Raw genomic sequence first — 13,316 nt, forward strand, 5'->3', positions numbered from 1 at the left:
CAGGAGCTGACATTAGTAACAGTGTGTTGTATTTATATCTAAAATTTCAGCCTAAGACTGGAGACTTAAAGAATTTACAGCCAAGGTGTGAAACTGTTTATCTCTGTGTCACTTGTTTTGAAAAATACATAAGAATGCCTGGCAGCCCTCGTTGCTTCCTCGACACTGAAGATCATGGCTAATTATCACTCTCCCCAACCTGCCCTAGTGTGTGGGTGCCATCTCTACCAACTCAAGCTGTGCCCAGGATCTGAAGGACACAGGAGGCCTCAGATTTGTCAAATGCCCCTGCACAATGAGGACGGCATTCGGCTACATTATCTTGCATGGCAGGAGTGCATCTCCTTGACTTAGGGAGAAACTTGTAATACGGAAGAATAAGTTGTCCCAAATTATTTTTTTCTCCTCTTGAGTCTACACACATCTCATCTTGTAGCTCTGTTAGGTGTGTGACTGAATGAAAAAATAACCATTGCCTTTTCTCCTCAGAGGAACTTATTTTCTTCTTTTGTCATGACTTTTTTGGGGGGTAGGGTGGGTGGGATCTATTTTAAAGTAGTCAATGGCTCAAAATCAAGACTCTGACTTTCTACTAATTTAACATAAGCATTTTCTGTGTTGTCTAATAGTTTGTTTTAAAGACATAAAATAAACTGATTTTGTTTCAGGTTGACTACTGATTTCCTGCAACCTGAAACAACCCGTGCATTCCCTGGGCTTAGCTGGCTAGTTCCTAGGTCTGCAGGAACCAGCGCTGGGCTGTAACCCATGCAACAGGCAGCAGTTCTCTGTGGTTCTGAAGGGCAGGGACAGGATGAGTGCCCTTGTGTTCACCCAGGAGAAACCACGGATTAGAAATACAGCAACGGAGGGGGCGAAGTGGGAAGGGAGAAGGGTGGGGAGAGGGGTGGAGAGCAACGAGGGAAAGGCAGGGCGGGAGGGGAGCAGAGATCATCCCAGGGCCATCAGATCCTTTTAGATTACAGTGGGCAGAAGGGAAGAAAACCAGAGAGAAGCCAGAAAATAAAGTGATGACAGAATGTTTCTCAGGGCCCAGCAGTAAATAGGTCCTAAAGAAGGATATAAAAGTGTTTTTATCCATAGTATTTTTTTTCTTTCTAGAAATGGCCCCATTGCTGCAAAATATCTTTTGTATGCGTTAGCAAAATCTCTTTGACAATAATAAATTTTCTTGTGGAGCTTTGAGGAAAGGGAAAAGCAGGGAGAGAGGCAGCATATGAAATGATTAGTCTGATCATCATTTTGCTTGTGTGTCAGTTGCTTTATATTTTCTTTTCCTGGGGTGAATCATTTGGGGCTATAAATCATTAGGAGGAAGATATAAAGTAGATTACTGCTATTCAAGGTTCATCTCCATTTGCCATACATGCATGAGAAGGAGAATACCATGCCCACCCCCCAAGAATAACTAGAAAGCAAATAGAGTGACTTGTAAAAAGCTAATTTTGTTGAAAAAAATTATATATATGGAATTAATATGTATGTGTATATTTAATTGTAATATGTATCATAAGTAGTAACAAAATATTTGAAGCATCAACACTTAAAGATACTTCTTGTGAAGTTTATCATGTAAAACTGATTTTAACTTGGTTTTGACAAGCGTGGGGCTGATTGCCTGTTGTCCTCTGTAGGAAAGGGTGAGCCAGGGGAAATGAGGTTTGCAAACTCACCCGCGCTCACAGGGATCCATTTGCCACATGGCTAACGTGCAGCAAAGTCCATTGATTGTCATTCTGCCTCCGTCCCCTCCCCTCTGAGCTCCCCCTGGTATAGGTTCTCCTGAGCAGTGAAATGTCCCAGGCCTGCCGTAGGAGGGACATGGACGGTGCCATGGCTCAGACCCGCGCTGGTAGTTAGTGTGGGTCTAACTGACCCCTCAGCCTTTGGCAACCAGAGAGGGGACCTTCCAGTATCTCTGTGCAGTATAATATCTTTGATCATAGTTAATACCAGTCATAAGACATGTGAAATAAATCCAAAGCATAAAATTACAAAACACTCATCTTTTAAAAGACTCCTTAAAAAAAAATGAAAGATCAAGTGGAAGGAACAGTTTTTATTCTCATCCAGTTCATGGAGATTGGCATTTAGTGTTCATAGAAAACTACGGAAAGGAACTGCAGTTCACCAGAAGATGGTCAGGGGAGCACTTCCATTTGAGTTTCTCTGACTCCCTCTGAACCTCTCTAGGCCCCTGGTGTCTTTAATCGTGTTACTGTATTGTTAGCAGCAACTGTACCATACATTTCTTAACTGTTACTTCTAAAAATATCTTTAAATAACTTCCTAAATAATTGCCATTTTATTTTTCTTTGGTATAGAAAATACATTATTAAAAACTCCAGCAGGCTTACAAAAAATTTTTGTTTAGCGTTCAGAAGATGCTAGTAATAAGCATTCTGAAAGAGAAAATTTAAGTTGTTTTAACAAGGGTTTCTTCAAAATTATTCAAGAAAGAGCTGCTTATTGTCAAGATGGTTTTTAAAATTAAAATCTGATAACATCATTGGTTATTAAAGTATGAAATCTTTTATCTGATAATTCTTGACTGATTTATTGCTTTTCAGAAAAGAATTTGTGTGCTGTCAAAAGTTCAAGGGAAAATCAGATTTTCAAATGATAATATGTAAGTTAGTACACAATAGAAGTATGTGTACAGCCTTCCATCCAAATGAAATAATTTAAGCGTTTTCTATGATGAAATAGAGTTTAAAAGACTTGGAAAGAACTAGAAATGGATGAATAAGATTGAGGATATTGAAGATAGCCTCGCCTAATTTAAAGACCACATAAATTGGTATATTAATCATACTGATGGGTGTACATTGATCAGTATGCTTATAAAAATAAACTGCCGGAAGGTTCTGTCCAATATGTTCACTTATATCAGGACCTCAGACAGGTGGTGCCAGTGTTGGATATTTGACAGAATACTGGGCTTAGAGCCAGAAAACCTGGGCTGCAGGGCTGGCTCTTTCAATTCCTGGTTATGTGTCTTATTTGGGTGAATTACTGAAGCACCTGAAATGATTCCTCACTTCTGAAATGGCTGCAACAATTGGTATGTGCTTCACAGGATCCCTGAGTCATTCAACAAACCCAGGTGGAACATGTATTATGAACAGGCCTCTACAGTACATTCTATAGATACAACATTGGAAAGATTCCGTATCTTTTGTTGAAGATGGCACAGAGAGACACATAAAAAATAAGTGCAGCAGAACGTGATAAGTGCTGTCTTCCCTTGTAGGGGCGTTAGGATCTCCAGGGGACGCAACATCCCACCTGGCCCTGTGGGGCTGCTGGGACTGTTGCTGAGCCACCTTCACACACTTGTACTGATTCCTTTAAAACTGGCACTAGTGCTTTTGTCTTTTTTTCTTTTTTTAATCATATCATCCCAAACTCTGGCTGCCTTGACTATCCCTGTCCCAAGGGCTCTCTTCTCTAGTTTTTAGCAGTCCGAGTATCTGACTTTTCTTCTAATCATTCCTTTGTGCCTGGGGCAGCTCCACTGCAGCTTACAAACCCTGCTCTTCAGCTGGGGCCCTGTGGACACGTCTGACTCCTTGGTCTCCCTGTCACAGCCCCCCTTCCTCTCAGCCATGTTTGGATAAAGAGGAATTATCCACTTGGGGACCTGTCCTGGCTTCACATGTAGGATCTGGGGGCTTGTAGATCTGCTAGAATCCTGTCTGTGGCTTGCCTTCACCTTCTGTCAAAAGGGGTTGCAATGAACAACAATGACAAACGTGTTTAAAGAGCCTTATTTGTGCCAGCACAGTTCTCAGGGCATCCACGTGACACATCTGGGGCTGGGGACAGGGCCTCCCTCAGAGGACTCAGGGGCTATTAAATCTCAAGACCTTATAACACAGTCCAGAGGATAGTCAGAGCTCAAAAACTTTGTGTATTTATTTTAGTTTTATTACTAATGGAATTGTTATTGCTATAATACACAAGAGCACTTTGCTAAGTGTGTGGTATTACTGTTTTGAATCTCATTATTAATCGTTTTGGAGATTATCTATATAAATCTTCTTTAAATGTTTGGTAAATATTCCAATGACTGTTCAATTCTCAGGAATTTTTCTTGATAGAATAACTCACTTTTACGAGGTCTAAAAGGTTGAAAAGTATTAGCAGACTTTTCAAATTTTACTTATTGCCGGGTTCCTAGGTACATTACTCTACTCTCAAATATTTGAAGCCTAACTACATGTCATCAAAGATATTTCAAAGATGTTCTTCTTTGGAAAAAGAAAAATACATCAATGTCTTGTATTTTGTTGACCAAAGGCCAACTGGGTGAGGTTGATAAACAATTCCCATGGGTGTTTCATTCATACTGAGGTATCTCCATGTAAGGAGTCCTACAGAGAGAGAGCCCAGCTCCTGACCTCAGGTCCCCATGGGCAGCAGCTCTACTTAACCCCCTAAGGCCAAGAGCAGCTGGACCAGTTACTGCTGTTTAATCTACACAATTCACAGCACTGCCTTACTCAGTGAATTAATAAATTATGATAACAAAACCCAAATTGGTTGTTTCCTTTTTGCCAGGCAATATTCCAGTCATTGAGGAAACAAGGTAAACATGACATTGTTTTTGTCCTGAGGAATTTTAAAACCAAGTTGGAGAACTCTGCTCTTTTCCTCAAAAATTTCTCCTCCCAAAGCTGAGGAATTATTTGTTTGCCACGAGAACTCAATCTTACTTTGGGCTTTGGAGTGGCTAGACATCTAAACTTCATCCAGTTTGTTGTCCGTGCCCGGTGTCAGTGACGTGGCTTTGACCTGAGCTGGGACGATGGGCAGTTGTGCTCGTCTGGCAAAAGGGACTCTCTCCAAGACCAGCCAGGATGCCCGCCAGAGAATGGAGAAATGATGGTCTCAGGAGCATGGGGGAGGCAGAGGAAGTACGTTCCACGAGTATCACTATGACTACTGAAATCTGTTTGAGATCTTCCTAGTCCCCTTTGCAGCTCTACCCTGAACATAAAAGGACATCTGGATTTAAAGGGAAAAATCTCAGTTTTTGGATTTCTTCCAATCTGTCAAACTTTAATAGCCCCTGAGAATTTCCTCCGTTTCTTCATGTATTTCACAACATTTGAGCATATAGGGACATTTTTTGTATTGACTTTTAGTTCACAGAAAGCTGGAATATTACCAGAATAATTTTCTGGTAATAAACATCTAAGTTTCTGCTTATTCCACCTTCTCTGTACATTTTCCAAATAGAATTGTTTGAGTCGAACAGTGAAATAAGATTCTGAGCCTTTATTGACGTAGAAGATAAGGGACTGATCCTCTTACGTTTTCCAAACTCGTAAATGAAGACAAGGATATTAATAACAGTGCACTGAGTTACTACCCTTGACTGGGTTCTGCATTCTTTATATGTCCTCAAATCTTCAGGCCATTCTTCAAAGTTGGTAATATTATTACCAATGACAGATGTAGAAACAGGAGCTTAGGGAGGAAAAGTAGCTTGCCAAAAATCGTACAGTTAGTAAGTTGTATCTGTTTGACCTTAAATTCCATGTTTTTTTCTTCCCCAGTCTTCTGCTTCCCCATGGAGTGCTGTGTGGTGCTTATGACTGTTTTATTTGTTTAGTCCTTTCTTCTCATTCCATCCCAGTCATTTGCATTTTTAATTCACAGACATTTTATCTACATCTGCTAGGTTCAAAGCACTGTCTGAAGCCTTCTGGTAAATAAAAAGATGAGCGTGACCCAAACGCTGCTCTCAAGAATTTCCGAGTTCCCCGTCAGAAGACCTCACACTCATGCTCCTCACATACACGGCCCAAGCTCTGACCACGGCAGAATGGCGTGGCAGGCGAAGACGGCTGGTGGCCAGATTGGAGAGAAAGGCCTCCCTTCCATCTGGGAGAGTCCCAGGAGGCACTCAAGTTCTGAACTTGGAGAGAGGAATTTTATCTGACCAAATTACTGAGCCTTCTTGCAAAGAACACATACATGGATAAAAACCCCAGGGGATGTCAGGATACTAACTCTCAACTATTGCTGCTGTCCTCACGTGTCCACCCCAGGGTGCTCAGGTCTTAATGTCAGTTTGTTTGAAATGACCGAGGGTAAAGACTGTACCGTTCCCAGAGTTCTGGCTGAACACGGACTGATGATAAATGGTGATGGAATGTCTATTCATCCAATTAAAATGGAAAGCAATAGTAAATTAAAATAGACTGTTGTTGGCTATTAATGCTTAATGAACAACCACAAAACTTCAGTGCCATCCATTAATAAGCATCTCTTTCTGGTACCTCTTGAGGTCAGCTGGGGGCCTGGGCCCCAGCCTGCGTTCAGCCGGGCAGCTGGCTGTGGGCGCCGCTGCCTGTGGGCCTGTGGCTGGGCTCAGGGGTGTGCCTGTGTGCAGTTCTGGGGCACAGGCTCAAGAGGCAGAAGCTCCCCAGGGATGCTCTCGATGGCCATAGCAGTGGTGCACATATATTTTTAAGGCCCTGGTTTAGTCACATTGGCCAAATTGATCGCATGGCTGAGCCCAAAATCTTGGACAGGAGGAGGGTACATGAGAGTGAGTAGTTTTAGAGAATGACCTGTGTGCCACGTGGGCAGTGAAGAGGAGGTGAAGAGGGTGAAGCCCACAGGACAGCTCCTTTAGAAAAGAGAAAATTCTAAACACACTTGAAGAGGAGAGTGAGATGTTAGATTTTCTTTAACAGGTAATAGACACTTCAGAAAGCTCACGTAGCACCTGACAGATATTCTTGTGCATAATGGCTGCAGGGAGAGAACAGGAGCTAAGTTACATAGCTACTGTAATGATGAAGGGCTAAAATGGGGGCGTGACAGCTGGGATGTAAGGTCGCCAAGGGTGGGAGGGGACTTTGTGAGTCAGAGTCAGTCACTCTTGGCGCCTCGCTGGCTGCGACACTGCGATGAGGGTCTGAGGGGGTGGTTCTATTGGTGCCACTGGGAAACACAGTGGGAAGGTCAGGCTCTCAGAGGGGAGCGCCGGGCCCATCACCTGCATGTGAGGGATGGTGGTGCTTTCACGGAAAGAAGGCATACAGGCAGGGGCAGGCTGAGGGCACCGAGAATGATGAGCCTGTGACCACTGCTGGGTAGGCGCTGTCCTGGGGGTGGGACGCAGAGCTGTGGGGATGGGCAGCTGGGAGCAAGCATATCAAAGGGACAGAGGTCCGGGTCACAGGATGGGGGAGAGGTGAGCATGGGATGGAGTTAGAACTGGAGGGCTTCCCGGTGACCTTGCTGAGCCTGGAAGGCAAACACCAACAAGTGGTGTGTGGGCGGGAAATGCCTGTAAGCGGTGAGCCCCCCTCTTGACAGTTTTACAATGAGAATACAGTGCCCTAGGGCTGGGGTCGAGGGGTTTGCTTCCTATCTGTATCACCCAGTCGCGTTCTTTGAGCGTTTCTAAGACTAGAGAGAACGCCAGCAGGTAGTGTGCAGATGCCGAGATTCCGAGGTTCACTGAGAGAACCAGGTCTTGCTTTGTGGAAGGCAGGCCGCAGCCAAGTGACCGTTTCTGTCCCATAGATAGTCTAAAATGGGATTTGATTTAAGACAGTCAGGTTTCTGTCCTAGCAAATTATCTGCTTTTAACTTAATTCTACAAATTTTTTAATTCTCCTATTCATACACATCAATATATAGATGCAGTACATTTTTGTATATGTTCACTGATTTTAGTTGTGAGATTGGATAAAATGGTAAATGACTCCTGGGATGGCTTTTGTATGCTGGTTATTTGCTTCCCCACTGGTGTGGTTATTGTTTGCTAGTGATGTGGTAGGCGTATGTGGAGCCTACTATAAACACATTTATTTTAAATTCTAACGAAAAAAGCCCTGTTGTTGCTAATACCCAACTCTCTCTGCATTTAAAAACAGAAATGCATACCAGTATTTAAATTTGATAATTTTAAGGATATCACTTCTGAAGTCAGTTTTAAAAGAAGCTACTTTTCACTGAGCTTGTGTGTGTGGTATTTTTCTACTGTCCCTTGGAATCTTAGCTCTCTGTTGTTGTGTCTCATCTTTCCCCCCATGTTGGTTTCGAGCCCCCATCCATTGCTGCTGTGTGACACACGCATGTGTAAGCTTAGTGGCCCTGCTGGCAGGGTAAGTGTGCCTAAGCTCATCAGTCACCTTCCTTTAAGTTCCACGTCTGCATGCACACCTTGTACCCACACAGATTTCCAAGTCTTTGGCACACTCTAGGACTGAGGACAAGCCGAGCTTCACCTGGCACTTTACTGCTTACATTTTCTTCTACATTTTTGCCTTGCCTCCCACAGAGCTGTGACCTGGATCAGCAGAGCATCGTTCACATTGTGCTGAGACCCCAGAGGCCAGTCCTAGAAAGGAGCACAGCTGGCGGGGATGGCCGGCGCCGACCTGTGGAGGGCTCTGGGAGGGAGCCTGGGAGCTTGACCCGCGTGGACCTCAGCAGCTCCGTCCTCCCGGCTGACTCGGTGGGCCTGGCTGTCATCCTGCACAGGGACGGCAAGGACGCCCAGCCAGCTGCAAAGCCAGGTAACTGTGCAGACTCTGCCCGAGCTACTAATGCCTGACTATGTGTATATTCAGTTCATGATAAATTCTAATCACTAGACAGAGTCATCACTATAAGGAGAGTACTTACTTGGTTGTAAAATTGGGAGTGAACACATTGAATAAGTACAACAAAATAGGGTTTTTCATATTAAGAATAAACAGATGGAGAAAGTGTCAAGACCATGATAGTAGTATTTTTTGGATGGGGCAGGAGAGGCAGGGTGGCATGACATGCTGTGCTAGGATCAAATGTATGATTAAGGAGCATTATATCCTTCTCAACTTGTGCCCCTTTTTTCCTTCTAGTTCTTATTGTCTTAATATATATTTTCCATGATTATGTTTCTTAAGACATAGAAAAAATTTAAAAAGCAGAAAGAGAACTAAGGATAATTTTAGTCATTTGCAGGACCTAAGTCAACATATTACAATGCCAATAACATCCTTTGTGTGAAAGGTTCTTCATTCTCTTTATTCTACAACTCACTTCAAAAATGCTTTTCTTGGACAAAGATAATGATGCCTTGGATATTCTGACAATATTAATGTGTTTTCCTCGGTCTTGTATTCCACAATCTAAATAGTCAGTGTTGTAACAGGATTATTTTTAATATAATTTGTGACAGAAAACACCAAAAATTAATAATGACTTCACCAAGGAGAAGTCTATTTCTCTCCAACATACAAGTGGAGGCACTGGCAGTCCTGGGCACATATGGCTGTCACGGTGTCAAGAGTTCTGGAGTCAGCAAGATGGAGGCCTAGAGTACAACAGATGCCTCCTGCTAAATGCACTAAATACAATTTAATAAAGTTTTCAAAAATCAGAGGTAAGATTACCAAAAAAGAAAAATGAAACAATTTCTAGGAACAAGTGAAAAAGTAGAAACAACACAGTTGTCTATAAATAGAAAAATGGGTGCACACAGAATTTAAGTATATGAGCTGATGTTCTGATGTTCTTGAGGCAGTTGTAGAGGCTGGGGGAGGAAGGCTATCCCTCCTCCTAGGTGCATGCACCAGCTACCTAGGAGACTGAAAAAAAATGTGAGAAATGGGAAAAAGTGTAAGGAATAAGGAAAATAAGATAAATTTAGATTTATGTCTGCCATGTCTATGTAATCCAGAATGAAGAATTAATATACATATTGGCCTCAGACTTACAGTGTGTCTGATGTCTTCAGAGAGAACTCCATGGCATGGCATTGATGCCTCAGGAGAAAAACAAGGCCTACTAATGGGGCACACATGATCAAATGTTGTAAGTCAAACAGAGGAATATTCCACCTTGAGAGGAAGTGAGTATACACCATAAACTGGAAGATTGGGTTCCCCTGAACTTGAGAAAGTATAGTGACAAGTTGAAAATATATATATACTCAAAGCATAAAAACATAATAAAATATGAAACAGAAGACAGATATAATAAACAAAGACAGCTATTGAATAGAACATTATTAGAAATTTTAAAAATTGTCAATAAATGTGTTAGAACAGCGTGCAATGCCAAAGAGAGTTAATGACCTGGAAGATAGATATGAGGAAATTAGCCATATTGGGATAAGGATAAAAATGTAAAAAAGTAGTTTTAAAAGATTAGGAGTCTGAAATAAGAAGTCTGACTGTATTTCTGATAGGAATTCCATTATAGGAGAATGGAGAACTCAGAGAGGAGAGACAGTTTTCTAAGAGAATAGCTGAGAACATTCTAGATGGTTAAGTTCTCTGATTCAAATGTACACAGTCCCAAAAAAGATAAATAAAAAAGCATGCAGTTGGTCTCATTCAAGATAAATAAAAATAAATTTGCTCTATAAATGAAGTAAAACACTAAGGAAAAAGAGAAGCTCTTAAAATCAAATAAAGAAAAGAGATTACATAGAAGGGAGCAATATTTGTGTGGCCACTGACAGGAATGCTGGTGGAGTAATACAAGATGACTGGAAAACTCCTGTTTACTTAGACTGATGCCCAACACACCTACAGAAATTTTGCTCAGGGATGAAAGGAAAAGGAAGGTGTTTTTAAACAAACACTGAAAGTATTTGAACTCAGTCTGAAAGAACTGTTAAAGTATTTACAACAGGGAAGAATGAATTGGAACCCAAGATTATCTGGGATGCTCAGCAAATACGAAGATACAAATGGATCAATCTAAATGAATATTGATGTAAAAAATAATATTGATCAGTTTGATAGGTATATAAAAACCAAGGGACCAAACTAGTAGATAAAATAACATTTAGGAGAAAACAATGACCAAGTAACATAGAAATGTGCTCAAGGTATTATCAATAATAAGAGAAATTAATGTTAAAATAACAATATCATATCATTGCACCCTTACCTGATGGGCCAAAATTTAAAAGCCTGACAATACCAAGTGTTGATTAGGATGTAGAATAGTAAGTGCTTTTATACATGATGGTGGGACTATCAGTTGATTCAGACACTATGTGAGTAATTCACAACTTCACAATAATTAGTAAAATTCAAAATGTACATGTTCTGAAACTCAGAGTACATGAGGAGACATCTGTATGGATCATCATAATAAGACCATTTGAATTTGTGAAAAAGTAGAAACACCATAGCTATTTGCAAATTAGTTGGATGGATAAGTAATCACATTTTTATAATGGTTATGGTAAATCTATCATATAATTGAAACAAATTACCTGGATCTATCAATATTAACACATGTCCAAATGAAAGTGTTAAGTTTTTTTTTAAAAAAGTTTTGTAAATTGCAAATGAATGTTCAGTAAGATACACAGTTTATGCAAAACTTCAAATCATAAAGTCTAAAATAATTGTATCTATTGTTTATAGATAGGATGACCATATAATATATTTTATTCAAATAGGATATATTTGAAAATTGAAGGTTACATTAAAATATAATTAAATTGCACATTTATATACCTTTAAAATATTTATTGATCAATAAATTGGATTTATTACATTAGAACTGTAAACTAGTTCTTAAATATTTTCAAAAATAAAATTATTTCTAGTTAGAAAAAATAGTCATGTGCTTTAGAGCAAAATCAAACCTTTATAATCACTGCACATTAATAATATTAGCAGAATGAGTATCCTCTGTACATGTTCACACATTTTAATATTTCCTAATGTATCTGAATCTGCTATGTCAATGTTTTTTATCTGAGGAATTAAAAAATACAATCTTATTATTTTATTTTATTATAAAATTGCCTCGTCTTCTTCAGAGTTTTATTCTATGATTAATGTATTTGAAATTATTGATATTTTCAATTGATTCTCTCTCTAGACCATAAGATTTTTATTTAAGAAAACACTATATAGAGATTGAGATACCAATGGGTTCTCATAAAATTCTGCTAAATATCTAATATTCTCTTTATACTTTGACTGAAATGTATAATTATTTCAACCTAAACAATGGATTAAATAAACCCATATAAATTTACACACTATGGTAAAGGACACCCTCACCAGAGCAAGTCTTCAGCTTACTCTGTGCTCTGTGACAAGGCTGTTCAGCTTTTACTTCCCACAGAGCTTCATCACATCTGACCTCTGTCATGCTGTGCTTGTTTGCCCATGCCTGGTGGCCTATGCAGTGTGTGTGTTCTGTGGGGGGTGCTGGCCATGGTACCACTTGCTGGCTCCCCAGCTGGCTGACATGGGACATCCCTGTGAGCTTCTGCCACCATCCACCCAAGAGCAGCAGTGAGCTCTCCTGGCACCCTGTGTGCTGTGCTCATGGGGATGTGTTAGTTATGTAGCATCTCAAAGGGATCAGGAAAGAGATATAGGTTATCCCAAGTCAACTTGTAAAACTTAACCCTATATTAAACTGAAACCCAAACTCTAGAGAGTCATCCTTTAATCTTCAGAACTGGAAGGAATCATCTCCTTTGCAGAACATTCGTATGTCTTAATATTTTCTATTTTGTACTCTAGTTGCTTCTTCATGTACTTTATTTAATTGAAAATAAGATATTTGACCAATTTACCGTAGTGTTCCCCAAAATCTCTTAGAAAAGTAGTGATAAATGTTTTCTAAGTTTCTTAAAATTATAAATGTGGTAAGCCATTCACCAGAATTTCTGTGTATTTTACTTTTAGAACTAATGTTTTATTTTAAATTATTCAGAGAAAACAAGACTTCACCTCTTAAAATATCTTGGTAATTTCAGTGTTTGAACGAATGCATTACGTCACATGGAATTATTTGGAATGGAGAGTGTACTTATATGATTATATTTCTTTAATAAAAATCACAGTTTAGAGTCCCTAGAGCAGTGATTCACAAACTGTAGCATGCAGCAGAATTATCTGCAGGTGCACATTCCATGCTTATTCCACGACCAGAAACCAATTCGGCTGGCTGGGGGTAGAGGCCTAGAAACCCTGGGGCTGACCACACTCTGAGAAACTTCCTTACTGCAAAGGATTTCAAGCTTAAAACTGTGGGTCCTTCCTAGAGTCCTCAACCAAGTGGAAGAAGGGAGGCAGGCCAGCGAGAGAGAAGTGGACAAACCAAGTCAATCAGTGCCATCTGGAGCAGTCTCATATTTAGCAGGTGTTACATATTATACATCTACCGTGTGTTTCATTTGGGGGGCGGGGAATCCCTGATGATCAACTGCTTGAAAACTGCCTCAAAGAAAGAAATTTAAGAGAAGTAAATCTACTTTCTGTGTGTTTCCAGGGTGTTTAAATGAGATAAAGAAGAGT

The 13,316-nt window shown here is 40.3% G+C and overlaps 1 protein-coding gene across 3 annotated transcripts in view; it reads left to right on the forward strand.

Annotated features, from left to right (window-relative positions):
- PRKN (parkin RBR E3 ubiquitin protein ligase) overlaps positions 1 to 13,316 on the forward strand; it is a 1,272,120-nt gene that overhangs the window by 428,319 nt on the left and 830,485 nt on the right. For all 3 annotated transcript variants that reach the window (XM_036886760.2, XM_036886759.2, XM_036886761.2), the window contains exon 3: positions 8,330 to 8,567. In XM_036886760.2, coding sequence (XP_036742655.2) covers positions 8,330 to 8,567 — 238 coding nt within the window. The remainder of the gene's footprint in view (positions 1 to 8,329; positions 8,568 to 13,316) is intronic.

The sequence above is a fragment of the Manis pentadactyla genome, chromosome 12, assembly GCF_030020395.1.
Source record: "Manis pentadactyla isolate mManPen7 chromosome 12, mManPen7.hap1, whole genome shotgun sequence".
NCBI lineage: Eukaryota > Metazoa > Chordata > Mammalia > Pholidota > Manidae > Manis > Manis pentadactyla.